Below are 25,982 nucleotides of genomic sequence, written 5' to 3' on the forward strand. Positions count from 1 at the left end.
ATCATTCCTCTGTCTCCTCTTCTTCTGCCAGTGTTCTTATCCCCTGCCCAATGAAACAGAATGATCTGGGTTAATGTCCTTATGTAGTTTACATGGAAACTCTTTACTTTACATCCCCCATTATGCATTGATTAGCACTATGTATACACTTACTACATTATTTATAATTGGATTGTCGTTTCATGTATTTTTCATCAAAAAAGAATGTATCCTTTACTGTTGTATATACATTGAATCAATGATTGATAACACAGTTCAACATATTTCATGGTATATGATGTACCTGTACATATCAGTCAAGCTGAATATTTATTCTCTCAAAGCTTTCATAAATGGATGTAATTGGCTCTTATTGGCTACTTATTCATTATATGAATACTGAAATACGCTAACATTTTTAAATAATATTAATAAGGATCAGTTTATATAAATATATGTAAATAAATCATCTATCAAAGTTCAAAAATACATGTTTATAATATATTGATACTATGGTAAATCTTAATATAAAATATGAAGACACAGTAATCAGAACTGTTGTATTTTAAGATTATTTATTTATTTATTTGTATTCTGATATGCAGCAACCTAGGTGTAAGGAATGTGACATAAATACAAATGATTTGTACAATGTCTGCTTAATCATACTTAAATGAGGGTGCCTAATGTTATCCTTAATATATTTCATGTACTTTACACTATATAATAATAATAATAATACATTACATTTATATAGCGCTTTTCCTGGTGCTCAAAGCACTTGACAAGCAAGTAAAACAAAAATAACAACAGTAAAAAGTGCTAAGCTAGGTGGAATAAGGGCGAGGGTTTAGTTGATTAGGAGTTGAAGGCAAGAGGGAAAAGGTGAGTTTTGAGGGATTGTTTGAATGATGTGAGGTGTTGGTAGATCTGACGTGGCTGGAGAGGGAGTTCCAGAGTGAGGGGGAGGCTGCTGTGAAGGCCCTGTCGCCCCAGGTCCGGAGCTTTGTCCTGATGGGCTGCAGTAGGTTAGCTTCAGCAGACCTGAGGCGACGGGTCGGGGGTGAGTCGTTGGATGAGGTGCGGGGGCAAGGTTGTTGAGGGCTTTGTAAGTTAAAAGTAAGATTATAAAGTCAATGCGGTGTTTGATGGGGAGCCAGTGGAGGTCATGGAGGATAGGGGGGATGTGTTCGTAGCGTCAGGTGGAGGTGAGCAAGCAGGCAGCTGAGTTTTTGGACATATTGAAGTTGTTATATCTACTACAGTATAGAATAAAATGATACAACATTGTGTATCTCAGCTTCCAGAACCTTCGCTACTCTTCCTCACTCCCCCTCCTCTCTCCCCACCTCATCTTATATGAGGGGAATGGTATGCTCTGCATTTGCATTTCAATTTCATTTGACATTAAGTCCATTATGATACTGGTATAATGATGTAATTAAAATGCCATAATATTTAAGTCAATATAACCTGCTGCACTTGTCAGTTACTGATGACACTGTTGTGATTACCATAGAAACCACAGTTTGAATCTGACCTTTAAAAGTCTTTGTGAGAAGCTTCTAAATGAGACAGGCCTCATTTACCAGCTTTTCCAATCACGCCACATATATCAGATGCAATCTTCCCCTTAATGTGCTGCTATGACAACTCACATGTCGTACCAGCGCTTTGAGAAAATGGATAAAAAAAAGGATTAAGCATTACACAGGACTATGAACTGGCCAAGATAAAGCAAAGACTAATTATTCTTCATGTATCTCATCCACTGGTAATGACCTAAACTGGCCAAGCTAGCAGTCTATTAATCTGGCTACAGTACAGACAGCGTGCTACTGAAGCGCTTTGTTTGGATCCGTTGTTATTGTCAGGATATCAATTCCTTTTAAGCATCCTTCTGGATTTATGCTGTCATTAAACAACCCACTGCCTCTTTCTTCTCACTTGAGCCAGGAGAAATGTGCAGGTATATCGACACACAAGTCAATGCCGCTGGCTGGGAGGCATAGATGGAGCCGGAGTGGCCATTTCAGATTCTTGTGAGAGGACAGCTGGCAGGAGAAAACCAATTTTTATTGGCTTTTTCAATTTGCGCCTGACCGGACAGGAGCAACACTAAGTTATTTGTAACCAGTGAATCAATGTTTGTGAGAGTGTCTCTCTGTCTGTGTTGTGGGCTTGTTCTTAATTAAAAACAAAAGACGGAAGAATTCCTGTCACTGTACATGAAGAACGTAAATTAATTTAAGATTCAGAACTTTTATATTGTTTTCTTTTTAAGGTCTAGTGCAAAGTTATTATCATTACTTTTAAATATATATATATTATAGATGAGTCACCTAAAAGCTATCTCTGTGGATGTACTGTTATTAAAAAACGAACTGTACAAATGAAGCCAATCGACACAGCTCACACTGAATAATGATAAGCCAACAACACACACATCACAACTGTCAACCCACCTGTTAGTGCTGATATCAGAAGGGGCACATGATAATGAGCGGAAATACTTTCTTAAACTTTTCCAGTCGATAAGATGCTCACAAAAGATAATGTACAGACCTCCTCCAGATGACTAATAATTGGCAACTGTTAAAAGTTTTCCCTGAAGATTTTAATTTAAAACCCATTTAAAATCACAACCACGACCTGCGAGGCTTGATCATGATGTATTCACCATCTAACATCTGTTCTGCTTATTTCCACTGTGATTTGGAAAAGTTGCCTTTAGTTTTCCTTTCTCATGAAATTGTGTCTGGATTTCTAACAGCTTGAAGCACTTCTTAATTTCCGTGGTTTTAGTCGTGTGTGGTGCATCGAGTAGGTGGGTAGAGGGCATATGTATTGCAATATTGATAATTCTCACACACATGCCAGCAGGAGCATGAAGACCAACTCTCACAGCGGCCAGTGCTTACAACTGTTTGCATGCGTGTCTCTCTCAGGGTCAAGAGGATTTTATGCTGCTGTAATTAATGCAACCACAAGTGCATGATTTACAGAAGAGGGTTAGCTTTTATTTGCACATGAAGTGACTAAATGGATGAGATAGAAGTTGGCACACAGCTAAGGAAGACTAACAATGACAGAGCCTAACATCTGTGATAATTAGAAGCTACAGCAATTCAGGATAAAAGTCCACTTGTCACACACTGCACACAGTTAAAGCAAAAAACAAGCAGGAAGACATAGTTTGTTCTTTTACAAGATCACGTTATGTGACTACTGTGCGAAGCGTAGGATTTAAAAACTGAAGGCAGGTTTTTTCATGTGGAAAAGGTACAGAAGGTTTGGTTGAATTTGTACAGCCATAACAAGGGAATGTCTAATATACGTGTTAAATGATCCGTTATACTATTCCCAGAATTGTCTGCAGGCTCAGAGAGAGAGAGAGGGGGAAAGAATCAGACAGATTGGTGGGGTGAGAATTGGACATTAATGTGATGGACACAGCACAAGAAGAAGAAAAGATGATGAGGCAGCCATACAGAGTAAAATTGAAAGAGTTGACCCTGAGCAACAGCTGTGTCACAGCCAATCACTGTCCTCCATGCAGCGCACGAAACAGTAATGCAATACAAGTTCCAGATACAATGATGGTATTGCTCTACCTATTACAATATCTAGAGATATCTGTCAGTATATGTAAGACTGAAACAGGACAGGACATAAATCACACACTGAAATTATAATAATGGGAAGCATGCAGTACACGAAAGCCACAGTCCTCATGTACTGTTCTCTTATAAAGTATGGTGAGGAAAATGCTATCAAGCTTTTTTATCTTTCAATCCAGTACTCAAGAAGTGAGTGGTGTCATACAACGTGTGGGTTTCCTGTAGTCATTTTTTTGTACAATTATAGGTAAAGGCATGTAAGTACAGTACATGTCATTTCTGATCTGACAACACGCCTGCAGGTAGATAAAGTACAACCCACGCACCTGATTTATATAGATGGATGATTCAAAGAGGGTGGGCAAGCTGTAAATAGAGGACACGGTGTCCCTATGAGTTATAAATTACCTTTACGCCTCCTTCCAGGTGTCTAGAGATTGGATGGACAGGTGGTTGTATGAATGGATAGCACATGAGGAGGGGTGAAGGGACGGCATGAGATACAAAAACAGTAGCCTAAAGACAAAGGAGCAGCTGAGGATTGTGGGTGTGTATGGGCGAGAGACACACAGCAGCTATTATGAAGATTCATTGTTCTTTTCTTGCCGCCATTCATCTCCACTAACATGCACAGGCACCAATGAATACCCATGCCACAAAGTTAGTCGTGACTTTGCTGCGTGGGTGCTGAAATAGAGCTGATGTCAAAGAAGTTGGAGGCAGAATGATGAAATGTGAAAGTAAGGCAGTGAAAAACAGAAACTAAGAGTCAAAATAGTGCACAGGTGATAAGGGTGTCAAATCTAGCAGCAACACTTGCAATTCTGGCATTTTCATTACAGGGTGTGTTTTATTCTTAAGGTATGAATTATAGACATTGCATCATCATTCAAACCGTCTCTCTGTGACAGCAGCAGACAGACCAAACTACTTTAATAAAACTTAGTGGATACCCCTCACTGCCAATGTTTTAAGACAAACCTTGTAGTTGTTCTGTTCTTTGTACGGTAGAAAATGCTACTTATTTTAAGGGTATGAATCTGTAACCCAGGGAAAACAAACATTTCTTAAATTTGGACTGCTGTGAAAAAAGCGTACGTCTAGCAGTACGTTTCCTCTGTCAGGCTGGGTGTATACTTGTAGGAATAAAGTTGCATAAATGACCTTGGTGGCTTTGTGTTGTGAAAGAGCTGTAGGGCTAAACGGTGGCAGCGGGTTGCTGTGAAGTGGTTCCAAGGCTTGTGGTGGGTGACGGGAACCTTAAACAAAAAGCAGCAGGGGACTATTTTAATTACCTTTCTTGGTGACAAAGGACGGTGAGGGATATTTTAATTACCTTTCTTGGTGACAAAGGACGGTGAGGGATGTTTGAGGGTGATGACATAACATGAATCAACATAGAGGCACATGAAGGGATGTGAGGAAAAAGTGGAAGTGAGGCGTGAACAGTGGAGACTAAACAGGTGGGCGTAAGATCTCTGTCCATGAAGTGTCCCATAGAGAGACATTCTTCGTGACACAGTTTATTAACCAGAGGCCTCCTCAAAGCTGCTCCTGTCTGTCCTGTCGGTTTGAATTTCATTGGCAAGACTGTAGTCTCTACCGGGTAAGAAAAACAAAGAGAAAGACTGGGATTTGAAAAGGCAACAAAAGGTCAAAGATGCCGCCGGTCATCTGGAACACGTATATGTAAATGTACGGTATCCACGCATGGATGCTGAGCTACAGAGGCTTTCCTTGAGATGAAAGACTGAGTCGGAAATGTTCTCAGAGCCCAAGGGTGATATCAACATTTAAAACGAAGCAGAAAGACATCATGGGGTAAGGATGAAAAGGTAAAAGTGAAAACAGTAAAAGTCATCCCCTGGTGCCACAGGCTTTGCTGACACATCCCTGTGTTTGATTACATTAGATAAAATGGACTCTGGTGTGGCCACAGCTTCCTTTCATCTCCCCATCTCCCGCTGGCCCGCTTCCAAAATTAAAAGCACTTAAACAAAGTCAAATACATCGAAGCCTTTCGTTTTAACCCCTAATGCTCACTTCCATGAAAATTAAATTGTTGCTTGTTCATTTTTGGCCAAACTTTCTGTCATTTTAGTCGTTTTGTTTGCCTTTAGCCTCAGAAACTTTTTTATCAGTCTTTAGCTAGGATGGAAAGCCAAGGGTTTGTTCTGATCAATCGTTACTTACTCTGCAACCATTAATCCCAGTTAGTTTCTGGTTGCACCGGGTCGATTAGGAGACTTTAAATTGAGTGATTGGCAAATGTTTTAAAGAGCACTCAGAGCTTATAATAAGTGGTCCTTCATACATCTTGTCAGGGAGGGGAAGGTTTTTCTATTAAGCATTCATTTTGATCTCTCCGGACTTGTAGGAAACAGTTCATTCAAACTGAATTAAACAGTATTTCTTAGTAGAAAGGAAAAGAGAGGAAGGAGCTGGAAAATTGCCTTAGGAAGAAGGATGGAGGGAAGAAACTACTTAAACAGAACAGAGAGCTGGGGAGTGCTGGTCAGCAGAAATGTCAGATGCGGTATACTGGCAGACAGTAGGGAACCTACATTTCACAGAAACAGCATGTGAAACGCACTGCAACTCACATTACACAGTCAATACGTCTTGTAGCTGTACGTCTGAAGATGTTACTGCTTGTGTAGTGGCATGCCCTTAAACATGCGGATACATTAATTCTCCTTTCATACGGTTTGCTGTAAAAACTGCACCGGCCTATATTAGGACGTCAATAATCTCCTTAAACAAATACTTGCATATGAATGCAGAATCATGATCTGTGATCTGGTTGAACGCATTTTGTGAGTGAGAAAGAATTCATTTTGATTATTTTATTAGATTAAAATTAGCATGAAACAATCCGGTCGCGGACGTCTTTCCGACTCCTATCTTAAATCTCAAGTTGCTAATACCCAGGCACTGACTCGGAAATATTAGCCAGGATATCTTAGCTGCACAAGAACCACAAAAACAATGCCTGTTGCCTGCAGAAGGGTAAAGTCGCCAGACCAATATTTTAGTAACATTTTGGTTGGTGTGACAGTGCTTGAAATACAGAGCTTGTGAAAACACAAAGTGAACACTGACTATGGCTTTTAATCAGTCAGTGTTGTCTTTTCTCACCCCAGTAAACGCATTGTTGGCGTGTTGCTAACTGTGGGGGAGATAAATAGCCATGAGTGGCAATTGTCAACTGCCAACAGCTGAAACAGTTGCCAGTCACTTTCCCCCTGTGCCCCAGACTGATAGAAGACCCACATCACTGGAAATGCTGAAATTCAGCTTTCCTCTAGACCTTCCTCTCAGAAGATATTTTGACTTATCCAACAGCAGTGTAACTAATCGCTCCATTAAGATGCTGCTGTGCCAGTGAAGTGAACTAGAAACTGCATGCTGCCTCACTCACCTGTTTAAGTCCTAACAAGCCATTGTTAGTGGTATTGATTCCTCAGCTCACTAAAATGAGTGCATATAAACCGGTTTCTGCATTTTTCTTTAACAGCTAAATCACTTAACATTTCTATTTTATTAACTCATGTGAATATTATTTTTGTAAAATTCTTGTTAGGGCTTTTTTGTGATATTGTCTGATACCTGTTCCTCACATATTCAGAGCATATGAGTGTATTTATTCAGCAGGGGTAAGATAAGAAGATGTAAATTATTGATTGTAAGCACTGCACAATCTCCATAAAAGCACGCTGGGTCCTTTCTATCGTGCCGTCTTTACTTACGATCACGGATAATGAAGACACGACCACCTCCTGAGGTTCTTGCTGTTAGCTTATTGATCCCAACACGCCACTTTTTATTATAATGAAGTGAAGTCAAGTAATGAAGTTCAACTGTGTGCATGTACATGTATGGACTGAAGTGTACAAGCAAAGGCAGAATACACCAACACACATTCACATGTTAAAGTTAGGATATGCAAATTATGTGTAAATTGTTTTTAATAGATCCATGTGTGACAGTCCTATTAGTATGGTGAATTAATATTAATTTCTGGATTGTTGTTGATGTTGTGAAGGGGACGCTTAAGATAAAAGGCTGAAGAACATTTCCTCGCAACTCCCGTTATTAAACTTTTCATGGTACTTTCATTCAATATTTATCTCAGCATTTTAATTTGCTTCCTTTTGCCAAGTAGATACATGTTGGACAAGTGTGTGTGTGTGTGTGTGTGTGTGTGTGTGTGTGTGTGTGTGTGTGTGTGTGTGTGTGTGTGTGTGTGTGTGTGTGTGTGTGTGTGTGTGTGTGTGTGTGGACAGAGAGTTACCTCATATCACATCCTTGATTTAGGTCAAGGGAGCTGTTTAGTTTAGAGTGGGAGGAAGGAGTAATTGTTGTATTTTAAATGTAAGCTTTGATGTCTTACCACCAGATGTGCTAAGGTTTTAGGTGTCGTGTTCAATAAATACACAGTTTGATGCACAAGTGCTCACCACAAAGACGCTCTTGCCTGTTTGATTATTGTAGGAGCAGTTGGTCACCCTGCGCCATGTTTGGTAAATTAAAGTGAAAGCAGTCGAAGTTTAGACTTTCAGATATTTTTTCAAACTGCAAACACACATAAAACAGCACCTAAGGAAATATAATTAAAATAACAGCTCTTAAAACTAATTAGCACATTAAGGATCTGTTCAAACGGTAGAGCGAAATATGCAAACAATTACCCGATGTTCCCAAATGTAACACTGGCTCCTTATGTCTTCCAATGTTTTACTTTGGACTTCTGGCACAATATAGCTTCCTTTATTCACTCATCTTTGTTGATTTTTCCTCATTCCTGTTATTGTCCTTAAGAACCTACAGAGAAACCTTTTGTTCAGCATTGGCCCGACGTCTGAAAACCTTGGTCCTTTTTCAAACCGGTGGAGAGGCTCTGCTCCGCCAAAAGAAACCAGCCAGGTGTTTTTTAATGTGCGGAAGTACTCTGAGCACAATCTGGTCGATACTGAAAATAATGTTCATCCCTCCATCTATCTGTTTTCTCTGCCTAGGGCTGAGAAAAACAGTTGGGAAAGAATGTGCAGTACAAGTTAATGCACCATTACGTCACATGAGAGCCTGTGTGTGTGTGTGTGTGTGTGTGTGTGTGTGTGTGTGTGTGTGTGTGTGTGTGTGTGTGTGTGTGTGTGTGTGTGTGTGTGTGTGTGTGTGTGTGTGTGTGTGTGTGTGTGTGTGTGTGTGTGTGTGTGTGTGTGTGTGTGTGTGTGTGTGTGTGTCCTTCTCTCTATTAGCCCGCCTCGGTGTCTCCGTGGCGATCTCAGTGTTGATCAGGTCAGATTGAGCACCAAGCAGGTCGGGGATGATTGACAGTCGACTGTTTGCCTGTTCAGTTTGCCAGCTGCCCCGTGTCACACTCCATCAGTGATAATCAGCCTGGACAGAAAACCTTTACATGACAGACCTCTTTTACTTTATTCATCTTTTTTATCCAAGCCTTACCGCAATTTGTTGCTTATACAGTTTAATAAAATTGCGGTTGGTTCTTCCAACAGAGGGAGAGCATGGCACAAGGCTTCTCTCTAGCTCATACGCTGCTTGCTTCCTCTCATCACTCTGCTTTCTGTCACCTTCCAACAATTATTTTTCCTTTTCTGCGTATCTGCCCCGTGTCTTGTTAAAAGGGACTTACATTAGATTTATAATGAATTAAGTCACCTTAAGCCGTCTTTCCGCCGAGTATTTTCCCTCAGGTTTTACGGAACCCCTGCTCAGACGGTTTTAATTACTGTGCAAAGATGACAATCCACCAAAAAGAGGGCTTACACTTTGCTTGCTTTCTCTCTCAACCTTTGAACCCAACGCAAAATCCTGCCCGCAATTAATAAGCCAAATATTTTTAAATAATTTTGATTCATTATCATCAAGTTGAATGTTGCTTTTTTCAAAATACCAGTATGTTTTCTTTGAATTTGAAGCAATACACCAACATTTTCTATCTGCCGTAAATGTGTTTATTAAACTACTTGAAGAGTTAACACATGGTTACTCAATCAGTTTGCTCTTTGTCAAAAATGTATTCCAATGGTAAAACAACTTTGATATGTAACAAAAGGGCCTGAGAGAATACATTTTGATTTCGAATCAGAGCACTTGAGGCATTAGTTCTCCAGATCATCATTGATCCCGAGAGATATTGCTCGGCTCCTCGCAGTCCTTACATGTCTGCTGTATCGATGTGGACTCAAGCATGACAGAAGTCCTACAGCTCGTCCCAGACCTAAATCAATAAATTACACATTTTGTGACGTACATACACCTCAATATAAGCTGCCTGTTTGTAGTAGCCCATGGGCACACACACACACACACACACACACACACACACACACACACACACACACACACACACACACACACACACACACACACACACACACACACACACACACACACACACACACACACACACACACACACACACACACACACACACACACACACACACACACACACACACACACACACACACACACACACACACACACACACACACACACACACACACACACACACACACACACACACACACACACACACACACACACACACACACACACACACACACACACACACACGCAAGCAGGCCTATTGTTTCTACACTCTTATGCTCGCACGCAAATACTCAGTTGTCTCCAGTTTTTATTCTCACCATCCGTCCATCCCCCCCCTCCCTCCGTCTGGTCCCTCCTTCTTCTCCTTTGTTTCTTATTGTCTCCCTGCCGTACTCATCTCTGCGCCATTAATCTTTCAACCAATGAATTGGAGCCACTGACTCTATCACTCCTATTATCGACTGCAGCCGTCCCTTATTTATGTTCCATTTTTTTCCCTCCCTTCCTCACTCAGCCGCTCTACTGTTGTTCCATTGACCGGCATGCAATTTCTAACATGAATAATGCAACCAGCGAGACAAAAATAGTTGCACTCCTTCTCTCTGTTGGCTGGGATTTGTTCTGCAATAGTTTAACTGAATGCGCTCGGGCTGATTTCTGTTCAGTAGTGCCAGCCACTTTGTTATAAGGGATAGAGATGTAAAGGTAGTGGGGCTCCCAAAGCTTCATTCTTACTGAAATGGACTGAAACGGCTGACTGTCAGATCAGAGTGCAGATGTATTCAACCTCCCAGTGCTCACGGGTGCTGATCCGGGATCACTGACATGGTTCCCAGGACAATCCTATTCATTAGCCAACACCCGGAGCAGCCACGTCAACATATCGCCGTCTGCGGGCAAACATTACATTTGAGTTTCCAGCAGACAGTGTTTGCTGATGTGCCAGTAGTATCCGTTTATCAAAGTGGCCAGCTTTCATCAGCGAGCTGTCCTTGCTTTCCAACACAATAGAGGACATTTCAAGTTAACACAGCCGTTTCTTCTGGCTCTAAAATAAATATCTTAGCACGGTACGGGCATTGCTCTGATCTTTTTGTTGTCAAAAGCAACAAAGGATGTGTGCATCAAAGGCAAATCATTAATTTTTCACATGTCTTCCTGTCCCTTCAGCTTCTGAAGAGAGAGCACTTTGAAACAGAGTGATGTAAGAGCAATTTAATTGTCAGTACAGCATGAGGAAAACATATGTTTGTATCATGTGCAGTCACTAGCTCATCCACTGGTTTGTGGTGTTGCTATGGTGATTGTGTTCGTGAAAGACCAGGTGCACCTGGGTCCCATTGAACACTTCTCTAATAATCACCCTGAGTCTTGAAGGGCTCCTTTTCCCATGATACTTCTTAAGGACTTGCATAAACATGCTTTTGAAGCCCAACATGTCCTGTGAGGCTAATTCACTTAACAAGTACCTCCCTGTGTGGAGGTGGCATAATTGGTCCTCTAAGGCAGTGGTTCTCAAACTTTTTTCAATCATGTACCCCCTTTGAAAAAAAAAATGTTCCTCAATCATTTGTCTTCATCTGTTCGTTACAATGCTTACAAGCTTGCATCACATTCCTCAAGTTCTAAGCATTGATTGAAAACTCCCCTTCAATTTCTATTTTGAATTACATTCTAACATTTATTGAGCAACACAGACGAGGACAAGCTTGTAGTGAACCTTGAAAAAAGTGAGGAGTGTGTAGACTGTGTTGTTACATTTACAGGTCTCTTTATAATATGGATTGGTTGTGTCCGTTCTTTCACACCGCAGTACTTTCCCCACAAAGGTTCATCAGAACTTAGTTCATGAGAACTCTTTAGTTCTCATGAACTAAGTACGGATCGCGTTAACACGGGAATAAGTCCCTGGGTGAGGATTAGGCAAATGAAGCCGCTGACGTCACTTCGTCTTCTTCTGCTTTGGTTTTACTGGCAGGCCGCAAACAACTTCACGGCGTATACTGCTGCCCAAAGTCCCCGGCCGGAAGTCCCCGGAGTTGGGGACTGGCTTCAGTAGAAGCTGCTGGGACTCCCAGCAGCAGCCTTCCGAGTAAATCGCCAGAACGCTGACACCTCCTCATCTCCACCGCTCCCATGTTTTATTTTGTGTTGCCATAAGTTAGTCTCTCTGCGTTTGTGCGCTGGGCTAATGCTAATGCTAATAATGCTAATGCAAGGATAATAAAATGGCGGCTTCACAAAACTTTTTGGGGAGTTCTACGGGGCGTGGTTTGCAATCCACCCAGCCAATCAGACATAGGAACCTTTTTCTCCCTGCTCTCTAGCAGGGAGAAAAAGGGGGTAAAAAGTTTCTCATGAACTAATTTTAGTTCCGGCTCTTTTTATTTCGGAACTATATCGGAACTAAAGTGGGAAAAGTACTGCGGTGTGAACGCATTACTCTATCCAGTGCATCATACAAATTTATTAGATATGCTTTATTGTCCACCTCGGAGAAAATGCAATGGTTAATGATACACAGATAACAAAACGCAATCATAAAACATATGTATAGAAAGTATTATTTCACACACACATACGGGTATTGGGCCGAGTGCGACACCGTACTTCCGGTATCCACCATTTCACGCGAGGTGCAAGCAGAATATCATAGTCTATTGCCTTAATCAATATCTAGTCAACTCTAAAATACCACATAAATGCAATGGCATGATAATATTATTGTGACAAGTGGGGTATTCACCTGGTGTTTCCAGAAATTAGACGTAGATGCTGCCAAAATCGACGAAGGCCACTTTCAAGGTTTGTTTTTCCATACATCTGCAGGCAGTCTGTAAGGGCAATCGGACAACCCACACAGCTCTAATTTACGCTGGTAATGACCTAGAGCACACCCCTCCAGTCCAGAGATGTAATCCGAAGACATGCAGCGATTTCTTCGGTCGTTAATTCAGAAAAAAAACCTAGTGCGCTCTGCCTGGCTACTTTAGCTAGCTGTTTACATTAGCACCTCCAGGATATTAGCACCTCCAGGAAAATGGCGTATTTATATATATATATATGGCGCGCGTTGCATTGTGGGTAGCTCGTGACGTCACTGTGTGTGAAAGAATACAGTAAACAATGGAGGTAAAGGGGCAGGTAGAAGACACATAAATAACAGCTCAAACTGTGCGGTGTACTGTTTTCTGGTTCTTGCCAATCACCTGCAATATTATTAACCTTAAAGAGCTTGTTTGTTGATCTTCGCACACAACTTGGCACAGAATTGTGTACTAAAAATCCATCTCTCTGTCTTCCACTTTATTACTCTTTCGGTCACCTTTTCTCTCTTCTGTATTTGTCTCTGTTCATTCGTCTTGTGTTCTGGTGCTTATTCTCCAGTTTGCCACTTTTTATGTCTCTTTTTATGTTCTCTATTTCTCTTTCTGTCTCTTCCCTTTGCTTTTATCTACCTATTTCCCTCTGCAGAAACTCCTCTGCCGATGCATCACATCCATGTTGTCAGTCACAAAGATTGGAAATGTCTGCTCCATGGTGATATAGTGTCAAACTCCTATCCAACATTATCTGATGCACAGGAGCTGAATTTATGTTTTCTATATCAAATGCAGAAACATCCCTATCGTAGATCAGCGCAGCTTTAACACCGCTATTCTTCGGTGATAAATCATTGCCGTTATTCATTGCTGCAATGACTGTTGCCCAGGTATCTCTGCTTCCAGCTGCATGTATTAATATGAACAATGGAACTGGGAAGCATCTATATTATTATGATTGCTATGGTGTGACTAATTAAAATACTCTACATGTCTACGGCAGTTAACATAAATGAAAAATTGTGAATAATGTAATTATTCCAAATATGTTATTAACTTTCATGTTTCAGGGCGCTGAAAATGAAAAGATGATTTGAGGACTAGCCATCAAGCTCATTTGCAAGGGTTGATGGTGGTGAGTGGGGTGAGGAGATTTTTTGAAAGGAGCCTCAAACCCCCCTCCCTGCAGACTGGCGCTTGTTTGTTTAATAAGGGGGATTCATTAATCTCATTGGTATTCCAAGACGCTGGCTCCAGTTGTTTTTCTGAGCTCGGATAAGCAAGGTCACCCATTTGAATTGTGATGTATGAACGTTCAGAGTCTGTGAGGGAAACTCCCAGAAGGCTAGCACCCATTATAGTTATTTTTTTGATGGGTATCATTGGCGGGAGCACACTGATTGGACAGCTCATCTATCTATCAATCCTTATGAGATTTACGACTCTTTTCGCGTGTTTGTATATGAAACAACTTAGTTTGGCTATAATTAAATGTTGCTCTCCTCCAGTCTTTATGTTTCTGATGCAATGCTCCCTCAGCACATAAAATGTACACATGGTTAAGGACCATTTGTCTTTTCATTTGACTGAAAATCAACAAGGTAAATAGCAATATAAACACTTGATAAATAGGCCGCCTCATCAGTGTGATTGAAATTCCTTGCTTCGCCTTAATGCAATGTTTAATACATAAGGCCATCTGACAGAGCCCTTAGCATCAACTTTAATCATCAGCAAAACACGATAACACAGTTCTGGGCCTAAAGCCATACAAATGAAGATCTGCTTAGAAATTACCAACTGTTATTTCGCAGTAATGAGTCACAGAAAATATTAGTTGCATGCTATAAGTGATGACAACATCTTTGCCAAAGTGTAAAGACATTATGACTATGTAGGGAAAAGGAGTACTGCTAATAGATGTAGTGCAACCTCAGGTCAATGAATTTAACTCTACCTCTTAGTATTGCATCGATAAGCAGACTTTAAGTTGGATCGAGCTGAGGCAGCGCTTTTGGCAAAGTGGTGTCCGTGTGAATTACAGTCCAAAGCCAAGCAGTTATTTGGAGTGTGGTCTTTTAGGGGCCGATAACATAATAGTCCTTAAACATTGTCTCTATTCATCACAATCAGTAACCGCAGATCACAAAGTCCTTCACCTACACGGATAATCCATCATCATCATTGGAACAGTCAATGCACCTGTTCTAATAGTGACAGCTGATTGGCTGGCAGATAGCTGCCTACTCCTGGCGCTTGGTTTGCTCAGAGCAGGCAAACAATGTCACTGACATTATCCACGGTCCACACCATATGAGAAGTGGAAGCAAAACAGAGCTGTAGGTTTAATGTCTAAAAACAGCAACACTGCAAATGTATAAAGGACACTTGCAAAGTGAAAATGAGGAAACGAAGCTCTAGTGATTTGATTGCAAATTAAGTAAATTGCTTCAGAGCTAAATCTTTAAAGGTATTTATAATTAATTAATGTTTTCTCAGGTACATTTTAGAAAATGGTGTCTACCATCTTTACTGGACACAGGTAAACTTTTCAATAATGTGAATGTTCTATATATTTGAAGTTATGTTAGTTAGCCTTATTGGAATTAAGTAGATTTTAAAGTTAAGAGCAAATAAAAAGCTGTCATTTTCATCATGCCTTTATTTACGCCTTTAGTTAAATGTCAGCTTTTGAACATACTTCACGTAAGCGTCAATTGCTTTACTGCAGGTGATGAAAACAAGTGCCTACTGACCGCTGAGTCCTGTCCTGGGTGATCCTATCCTTTCTATTAATGTTATGATACTATGAAAAGATAGTCCTTTTAGTGAGTGCACAAAAGTGTGCTTATTAAGAGTGTGTGTGAGTGTAAGGCAGTGCTGGAGATTTCTTTGTGAGTCTTCTGGTACGTACAAACGTCAAGCCCTCCTCTGGTGTCAGACAGGAGGGGAGCCCGTTGTCATATGTTTTCATCATTACCTTCCCTGCCTTTCTTCAACTCTCTCCCCTGGAAGTTGAAACATGTAATCAAAAGCTTGGCATCCGACAGCTTTTTGGTAACCCTGGTGCCTTATTGACAAAATCCCCTCATTTCAAGGGTGCTGGAAACCCCTCAGGTTTGTGTCCTTAGACACTGCTGCTCAACAGAGGATGGTTTTCCACAAATGTAGCTCTTCTCTAGAAGCCTTTTATCTCGTCAGAGCTGGCCACAAAGTCCTGCTCTGTCCAGCCGTCACACCAGACCACAGCATTGACATTAACACAGCTTTTAGCAGGCCACGGAGAGAGAGCCCTGCAGTGCTCTGACCGGAGCACTAGAGCTAATTCCCAGATCAGGGGGAGAGTTCAGGCTCCCTCGAGAGGAGATCCTGGCTGGCCGGCTGGATGTTTAGAGTATGTTGCAGATTAGGGCTTTGGCGAGTCAAACGCTGGATTAGGAGTGAATGGTTAAGAGGAGATTCCACAGGGTCTTAATAGTATCCTTCTAGGGAAATAACCCTGTATGTGTGTGTGTTCCTCTGTGTGTGTGATATTCTCAGTTGTAGTGTACAAGTTGTACTGCTTAATGCTTCCATGAGTTAGAAAGGGATGTGGGTTTTGCTATTGACGCTACTTTATCTCACATATCAATTACGTAGCTTATTGTAAAGAGTCATGTTACCTCAATAAGGATGGATGGATGGCTTAATGCATGGATACATGTGCTTAGTTAAACACAGAGATTTAAAGCAACATTTAATTGTTTCTTTCTATCATCAATGTCTATTTCTGTAGTGAAAGAGGAATAAATGTGTCGTTTCTGCTCCTTTCTCCAAGGATGACGAGCCGATCACAGGAGGGGCTGATGGCAGACACCATACCCACATCCGGAAGTTCCTCAGCCAGCGGCACAAGAAATTGCCATGGAAACCGGAGGTAATACAAAGGATTTCCTGTCCTTTATTTGCATTTTTCTGAGGCCTGCACTTATTATCTTCTTTTCAACCCTCTTTCTTCCATCTTTCAGAAGGAGGATGATGATGATGATGATTATTATGTTGAGGTCCTTTATGTGCTTTGGCATGTGTGTGACTCATCAGATAAACCTAGCAAGGCCAGGCAAACATGCAAGAAACTTTCATCAATCACTCCATTAGTGGCTCAATAATTGAGTGTTTTACTTTAAAAAAAAAAGTTCATTTAGCCGCAGATATCTTACTCACATTTTGTTTCACTTTTCCTTCTACCAGCAGTTTGTATTTGAGGTCAAATAGGGATCCAGTTACTCTCTGGCGCCATTATCAGAAGAATAAAATGTACCTCGCGGATATGATGATGAATTATTGTGCGAGGATGGTAATATTTCAACCCGAACCATTAGCAGACTTTAGTTAAAGGCACCTCTGACCTGTAGATTACAAGTTTGATTTGATTCATCCTAATTTTTCAGCTCACTTACTGATGTAGTTTACATACTGTACTCGCTGTACCAAAAGGAGCAGCAGACAGGGCAATTAAGCAGCGGATTTGTGATAAGGGAAGCTGCTGATTTGTAACCTGTTCGACAGAGTTTAATTACAGGGTTGTGTGCGTGCTTGTGAGTTTAATCTACAAAAAAAAGATTAATTAGTTTTTCCCTACCTTGGCTAGAGTTTTAATATCTCTGCTGAACACTTCAAACAGTTCCAACACACAGCATGAGCTGGATAATAGGAAGTTATTGTTATTTTCAAGATGATCACTTTGAGGGCAGCCATACCGAATGTTTGGTTTTTTACAGGAATTAGTATAATTCACTGTTGTTTCCAAAAAGCTTGATGCATTTCATCTTTTGTACAAGGCAGGGGAGATGAACACAGCATGTTTCTGATAGTGTTAGTGCCAAACACGCTGTTTTATTTCAGCAGACTCTTATGGTTAAGCTAATCTTGACGAAACCAGCCTTTGCCTTGTTGCATTTCCTCAGCAACACAATATATCACGGAAAAAAAAACTCCGATTAATAAACAAAAACAATGCTTATATTTCCCTTTTTCTTTTTTTAAACATAAGCAATGAAATAGCTTGACATCATACATATCGTAATTTGGCTTTGTAAATGATCACATGTGGATGATATCTGCTTTTTAAACATCTGTCGCCTGAATATTGAGGGCCCTGCATAATTGTGGAGGCTTATTTTGGCATAATTTAAAATGGTGCTACTTAGAAAATGAGCAACACATTGATATGCAACCGCCAAGCGAGGAATGCAGCCAAACAAGCTATCTGAATCGGGATCATGTAGACTAATTGCACAAATGTAAATAGATTTCATGGTATGAGCACAGCGAGACTATTTATTATGAACATGCTCTGCTTTTATCATTTTCTATGTTCATACCGTTTAAACCAAAGGGCGCATTTGCACTAAAAAGACATGTACATCATTTCATTCACCAAACTGAATTTCTTATTTTAGTTTTGATCGGGGAAGCGAAGCAGCCACAGAGGGAAATACATTTTGCAACAACCTCTCAAACTACATTTTGCATTAGGCGGGACTAGCATCAAAGCTCACTTGTACAAGTAAACATTTCTTTGACTTCAGTCCAGCCTACTCATAAAGCAACATGCCATTCAGTTTGCTGACAACATGTATCCTCGAAGATCTCTTCCTCTCTTTTCTCAGACTCCTGCTGCATTGAGGCAAATAAACCTTTCAGATCAAATGAAGCGCAGAAGGTTTGCTTTCCTCACCCTCTATCCATCCTATTTACCAGCACTAACTTGTTTTCCTGATGAACGGCCAAGATGGCAGAGGTCTGAGGGGCCACTGAGCTGGCGCTGTGAGAGGCGTAGACTCGGGCTGGTGGATGTAGAGCGCAGCCATATGCCAGCTGTCACAGACGGCCAGAGGTCACCATGACACCCAGTAGCACCACAGGCAAAATGAAAGCATCGCTCATGTAATTTTTTACATATTTTCACAATTTAACAGTTTTAGAATGTGAGTTTTGAATGTGAGTCTAGGGCTGTTTATTTATACATTTTGTATCAGTATCGGATATGAGACTACTCTTTTTACGTATCAGTTATTGTAATAAGTATCTCTTCCTGGTTTTAAAGGCTGCAGTAAAGTGATCTCACTTAACCGACTGTTCTATCTGTTCTATATTTTCACTTTTTCTATTATTTTGTTTTTACCTAATGTTACTGTTCATATAACCAACTGTCTTGTCTGTGCCTTAAACCTACTTTGCATTTAACTCTAACTCCATTTATCCTCTGTATATACATATTTAAGTTATAAACATTTGTAACATCTGTATATTGTTACTAATAGCATCACTTACAGTATGCTGTAGTACTGCACTTACTGTAATTTACATGTTGAAATAGTATATAGACTTACACTTCTGGTTAGATGCTTACTGCATTTCATTGGGTTGTATCTGTACACAAACATGATACGACAGTTGTATCTTATCTTAGCCTTTATAACTATTTTACTGATGTATTATATGTAAAAAAAAAGCCTAAGCACAAGTAGTGAGCGCTACACTGATGTTGCGTATAATGATATCAGATTTTCTCCACATCACCCAGCCCTTTGTGAGTCCATCCTACGTTTGTCTAGCGGGTTGTTTTCAGCCACTATTGGGGACGTAATAAGGATTCCCAGGTTCCCGAAGGTCACGGTGGATTAGTGTTGACATGCAGCTGGACATCATCCGTCCGTCAAGGACACTGGAAAGAGATCAGAGCGAGAGATATAGAACTGGGCCACTTTTTAAAAGTCAAGCATGAAGGGATAACCAGGTGAGCTAACATGGATCCAGAGAGAATTTAGGCATAATGAACTATTTGATCTAGTCACGAGCAGACAGTGATCGTAAGAGAGATTAGTGGCTTGTACATCAGGGGGACTATTAATGATTTCTCTACATGTGTACTAGTCCACGTTGAATCCACAGAGACATCATACCAGAAGTATTATAAATATGTTCGGTGATGTTAATCCGATACTCAGGAGGTATTCAACTAAAAACAGTGGCTTTTTGCAAAAGATGGAGCATGGCAGGCTCCATGTTGAGTGACAGACTCAAATATCTCTCTTTCTGGCTTGTGTAGTGTAAAATATCTAAGCCACACGTTTGGAAAGCCTATTATTTACCACACAAGAGGGAAGTGAGGGAGATTCTGTGGCACAACACTGACACATGACTCGGGTTGGAGCAGCCGTCACAGCTGGCTTCTTACGGAGAAACACACACGGCGACAAGACTGAAGGAAATCTCTTTTTCTTGTCTGTGACCTCCCCGTCACCCTACAATAACATGTGAGGACGCAGCAGAGGAAGTGTGATATTTGTCTCACCGCTCACTCAGTCCGTGTTTCTTTTATCTACCCGTCTGTCCAAAAAATGGACAAACATGAGGCAGTAACGGGATTTCTGTTACTGGCCTCTCCTTAAATTCATGAACATGATCGACAGCTTGTAGCAGGAGTTGAAAAAAGTATGCCCATCTTCAGTTCACTGTCTCATATTCCGCATGCATCCCCCATCATGTTATATCCCCGATATGTAATTGTTGGACAGATGGCAGATTATACCATCCCTCATTACAGTAGTTGATGAGGCTGGAATCTAGATCATGTGATCCTTGCCTTCTATATTTGCTGCTGTGTGAAATGAGTTCTCAATATCTCTTTCCTCATAATCTCCTCTTTCAAACCTCTGCACCTTTGAAACCCCCTTTTCTCCTCGCTGCACATACGTACTAATTCCAGTTTTCTCTTCCTCCCTCGTTTCTAAATTACTAATAGGCTGAGTAAGAGGAGATAAGCAGGGAGAATAAGCAGGGAGAATCTTAATGCTCTCTATACATTTACATGGAAAGATTTCATATAGCGATAACATTCCTGTCATGGTCACAGAGGGAATTACTTATGTCACGCATGTATTTGATCAACACTTCTCCATACTGTACCCTAGGGAAGCAAGCTGAATGCTTTTCTATATTCCCAAGTGTGCCTTTGCCTGGAACATCACGTCTCACTTTGCCTGTCCAAAGAGGATTTACAGTATCAGTCGGTGCTCCGAGCAGCCATGTGTCAGTGCCTCGCTGCCAACATGAACGCAGAAGGCTGCACCAGATTTTTGGAATAAAGAGAGAGCACTCTGTTTTACAGCGAGACCAGATGGGTCAGAGAGCGGAGTCATTAGAGAGCTGGAGATAAGCTAAGAAGGGATGTGGTGATGTGGAGGAAATGTGTGGTCTGCGCAAAATAGGCGGTAACAGTGATGCCTCTTAAGCTGAGCAGTCCCTTTTATTTTATTTACCCATCAGTTGTTGTTGTTGTTGTTGTTGTTGTTGTTGTTGTTGTTGTTGTTGTTGTCTTAGTCAGCTCCTCTCCTGTACACCTTTGAATTCCCCTACTGTCTTTATCTTTTTTTTGCCTCACTCTTCTTATTTGACAGATGGCATTATTTCCATCCCCCTCTCGTCCTCCTCATCCTTATTTAACGACAGCTGTAGGTGCTCTGTGGCTTTGAAAGAGTGGTATCTTAAGAGAGTGTGATAAGAGAGAGGGAGTGGTGGATGAAAACAAAAAATAACCAGGTAGGACAAGTGTAAGGGAAACTTCTGTGTAGCAATGCAGTGGGAGTCACCGACTCAGGAAGGAGACACGGTAGAGCAGGAGCTTCGATGTCAAACACTGGAGGTGTATTTGGAGTTACGGCCGGAGAATTCACATCACAAGTCACACAGTCACGGCCTGACTGCACGGGTGGTTGCCACCTCAATTCTGGAGAACCTCTCTCTCGTTAGCCCATTTAACTGGTTTCAAAAGAGAGTAATCAACACGTTTTGATAAGATAGTTTAACCAGTTGGGCACACTGAGTAACCTGCGTCCGCCACTTATGGCCTCGAAGATGTCATACCCTGGAGTCCACAAACAACAAAGAAGGAAGTGTCCCAGTGCACCCACAACAAAGACCATCTGTGACCTAGTGTTGACCGGTCACAGAATGGGAACAATAACATTATTGGCTGAAGCAGCCTGTGTCCTTAAAGGAGATAAACAGACGTCAAGGTTGGTCCTGTATGTCACACCTAGGAGTCTGAGATAATTATTTCCCTAACAACAAGTAATACTGAATTAAGAGGGACTGAGGACAACAGACAATTGGCCCAAAAAGATAAACACGTGCAGTCTTTGGCATTTTGAGCTGAAAATGTATCAAGTCTTTTTTGCATATGTTTATATAAAAAAAGTACACACACAGACAAACACACAGCTGGTGGCTGGGCTACCATACAATGCGGTTGTTTTTTGTCTCAAAGACACGTTGACACGTGAACTGAAGGATTCTTACTGTATTTCTAAAAACTAAATATTATTGTTATGCTCAATAATTGCCTTCAAATATTAAAGACCGAACCCCCAAAAATGTATATTCATTGATATTCATATTGCATCTTTTCTACATCTGCATTCTACTCCTCTTGAGTGATTGCAGACTCTCGGAAACATTGAAGTGATGAGTCATTTATAGAGTCTATATAATACACATGGTTATACTGCAGTAAAATGAAAAGTAGAGATGTTTGTATCAATCAGCCGAAATCGAATTGAATTTATGTGAATTGAAGTACAAGAAACAATGCTTTTTGAAGCATTAGAACCTAGATTAGACAGCTAGTTGTCCATGGTGACAAGGACTGGTTTTGGATGAAATACCAGAGCACAACAAATGAGAGTGAAGGAAGAACGTGAGATAGGCAGCAGCAGCCATTCTCTTCTTCAGCCAATTACTAAAAAACAAATGTGAGCTGAGACGGTTTTAAAATGCTGCCATTTGAGAAGACTGAAGCACAAGATACACAACCAAACACACTATCGCTACAAACTGTTAATGTGAGTGTCATCCCCGGCTCCAAAACGAGGAATCAGGAGGGAGACAAAAAAAGCAAGATAGAGAGAGAGAGAGAGAGAGACAGCACGGAGAACTGACAGCCGACAGCTGAGCTCAGGGAAACTAAAGACACAGAGGAGAGACATTGACAGCATTTGGCAGCATGCAGGCAGAGATGGAGGGATGCAGAGGCAGAAACAGAGGGGTCAGAGGGAAGAGGAGACAACATTAGGGATAGTGGCATTAAGAGAAGGAGAGCAGCACTCACAGGGAGAAACCTAAATGATATAACCAGAGGAGGGGAGGTTTAGCAGTCAGGGCAGAAAAGAGATGAGTGTTGGATGAAGAAAGAAATGACTTCCCTCCTGCCACATTCCACATCCTGTTAAGGCACAGACAGACCTCTCGCAGTGCTGTCACCCACAACTTAAGACCAATTGCACACGGCAGAAAACCCAGGGCTGCACAGGGATATGCGTGTGAATAAGTAAGTAACTTTTAAAGCTAATCTCTTATTGCTATTTGACAAGAGGAGGGGGGCCAGGCCAAAAAGAGGTTTGCTTTTAAACCCCAGAGGATATCTATTAAAAGCTTTACCTAAGGCATATTTACACATGGACTAGTCCCATCTGCTAAATCTCTCTAACCTCGCCATGCCTCCACCTCTCTGCCACTCCCTCTTCAAACATCAGTTATCTTTCTGACCCGTCGCTTTCCTACTATTTTATCCTGTCAATCCCACGAATCCTCGTCTCTTTCTCTTTCTGTTATTAATTAGCATCAGTCTTCCTGCAGAAAAGAAAAGTGCACAGAAATAAAGAATTAAAATCAGGATTCCCACTGCTTCCCACTGACATGTTTTCTCAACAAAATTACCTCGTGGTTAATGCATGAGCTGTAATTACCACACTGCTGTCAGTGTGCAGGGCACTTAGTTCACCGTACAGAGGCGGGAGATAAACGAAAAGGAGCACTCGAGTCAGGCCGTCTGTTAGAATGCCTGTGTGATTTACCTAAGGAGCATGACACCTTCCATCTTTCTCCTTTAAATGTAAACATGTAGAGGTGTTTACCCGAGAAAGCTTCCCCTCCTTACCCCTCTAATCCTATGATGAAAACACAACAGGTTTTACATTTCTGTGTCACAAGGCCACTTCTCACTCCTCAATCATCACTTGATTGATTTGTTTGAGAGCTCACGTTGACAGCACGGCTAGCTGGTACAAACAGCCAGTCTATGCTTTGAACCCACCAGGCAACCCACTCCTCATAGTGTGTGTGTGTGTGTGTGTGTGTGTGTGTGTGTGTGTGTGTGTGTGTGTGTGTGTGTGTGTGTGTGTGTGTGTGTGTGTGTGTGTGTGTGTGTGTGTGTGTGTGTGTGTGTGTGTGTGTGTGTGTGTGTGTGTGTGTGTGTGTGTGTGTGTGTGTGTGTGTGTGTGAGAATATGTAACATTTCCTCTGCAGTGTTGTGTACTGTAGATGGAATTACACCACCCTGTACCACAAAATGTGTTGTGAGAGTTTATGATTGTGTGTGAGGATCTGAAACACTAAAGTCTTCCGTTCATTCTAATGTTGTCTTTTACATTGTATGTGATCCAATACAGTCCACTTCCAATACAGCGTGACACACAAGGCATCGGACATTTTTCTCTTCTTGTATATGAGCAGATTTGTGTGTTCGTGTGTGTCTGTGTGTGTGTGAAAAACTATGCCCCAAGGCAGACCGGTTTCACCATCTGTCCTTGCTGTGTCCTGTGATTTCCCTGTGTAATTCAGACAAATGTCAGACTACGAGCAGAGGATGAGCTCTGACAAACTGCTCCAGACATTCTCAACCACCTCCTCCTCCTGATACTCCTGAAGAGCTCTCTGTCACCTTCTCTTACCCAGGACAGTGCAAACATTCAGAACTTCACACTACGTTCACATGTCTCTCCAAGAATTCATTCCTCCTGCACGGCATCAGAAATAATATACATTTCCAAAATATATATTCTGAAACCAGTGCACATGGCAATTTTGCTGTCAGGATGGGACATGCAGTAGCTGAAGCATAACCTGCCTTTTCAATACCAAATGTGATGCTGTTGCTGCTGCCTGCACTAACCTGTCTGTCTGTGTGTCTCTGTGTGTCTGCAGTATAAGGGACAGGCCAACCTGCATGTGTTTGAGGACTGGTGTGGCTCCTCTATAGCCCAACTCAGAAAGAACCTGCACTACCCTCACTACCCTCATGTAAGTAATACAGAGCGGGCTGACTGACCTCTCACCTGTATAACACATTTCTATATTGATTCTGACTTTTCTACATCCAACTCACAGGTTTATCATTGCTTTGAGAAAAAAGATTATTAATTTACCCCTTTTTAGAAGTGAAGATATAGTCAAATGTGCTGGGATTGTCATTTTCGAGCCTGAGGCGTGAAAAACAGGCTCGAGGCTCAACTGGTTAAATGATTTGTTTTGTTGATGGCGTTTATTTACCAGTCACACTAATGTAGTTACTTTTACTTCAGCTGTCAGGCTCTTAGTTCTCATTGCACATATGCATGTAATGATATATTAAGTTCAACGCTAGAAATGTGTAGTAACCTTTGGAAAAATCTGCCAAAACAGTGGTGGATAGATGCTTTTAATTTTATTTCTATCAATTCTGAAATGTCGGTCGCTCGCAGATTTGATGTTCTTGTTTCCAGATTCTTAATTATTTAAGCTAACGTTAGCTCCACAAGTTAGTTACAATTGACTGGGACAATATAACACATTATAATAACTCTGATCTAAATAGTTGTGATTCCTAAAATGACCCTAATAATATCAACATATAATCAATGCTTTACATTTTGTCAAGAAACTAATATTTCTATTAAAAAACAATTATAAATCTTAATAACATTTTTCATGTGAGGATCTGTGCATAGATCTACACTAATATGTGTGTCCATCCCTTACAATTTAAATGGAAGTATACCACAATGACAATTATCATGTTCCACATAAAATACAAAATTATCCCATCCCTCTTTGAAAAGCTCCATTAGTTAAATATGGTCAGTTATGTTCACACTTAAAGTTGAAGCTGTTTTCTTTCTGTATTAATGCTAAAACTGCTGCCTCTATGATCTGAATTGTTATCTGTTTCACTGTAGACCCGCACCACGCTGAAGAAGCTGGCAGTCGCTCCAAAGTGGAAGAACTATGGCCTGAGAATATTTGGCTTCCTTCACCCTTACAGAGATGGTAACTAGCTCATCTTATTAGTGAGCCCCTCCTCAGAGGCTCGGTGGCCTTGGAGCATGTGTCCTTTACAAGAG

The 25,982-nt window shown here is 41.1% G+C and overlaps 1 protein-coding gene across 1 annotated transcript in view; it reads left to right on the top strand.

The window, feature by feature from the left end:
- The window catches only part of b4galnt4a (beta-1,4-N-acetyl-galactosaminyl transferase 4a), a 209,051-nt gene that overhangs the window by 95,586 nt on the left and 87,483 nt on the right, over positions 1-25,982 (top strand). The window contains exons 3-5 of the mRNA XM_034085301.1: positions 16,598-16,696; positions 24,808-24,903; positions 25,818-25,908. Of these exons, the coding sequence (XP_033941192.1) occupies positions 16,598-16,696; positions 24,808-24,903; positions 25,818-25,908 (286 nt within the window). The remainder of the gene's footprint in view (positions 1-16,597; positions 16,697-24,807; positions 24,904-25,817; positions 25,909-25,982) is intronic.

This window comes from Pseudochaenichthys georgianus, chromosome 6 (assembly GCF_902827115.2).
Source record: "Pseudochaenichthys georgianus chromosome 6, fPseGeo1.2, whole genome shotgun sequence".
Classification (NCBI taxonomy): Eukaryota; Metazoa; Chordata; class Actinopteri; order Perciformes; family Channichthyidae; genus Pseudochaenichthys; species Pseudochaenichthys georgianus.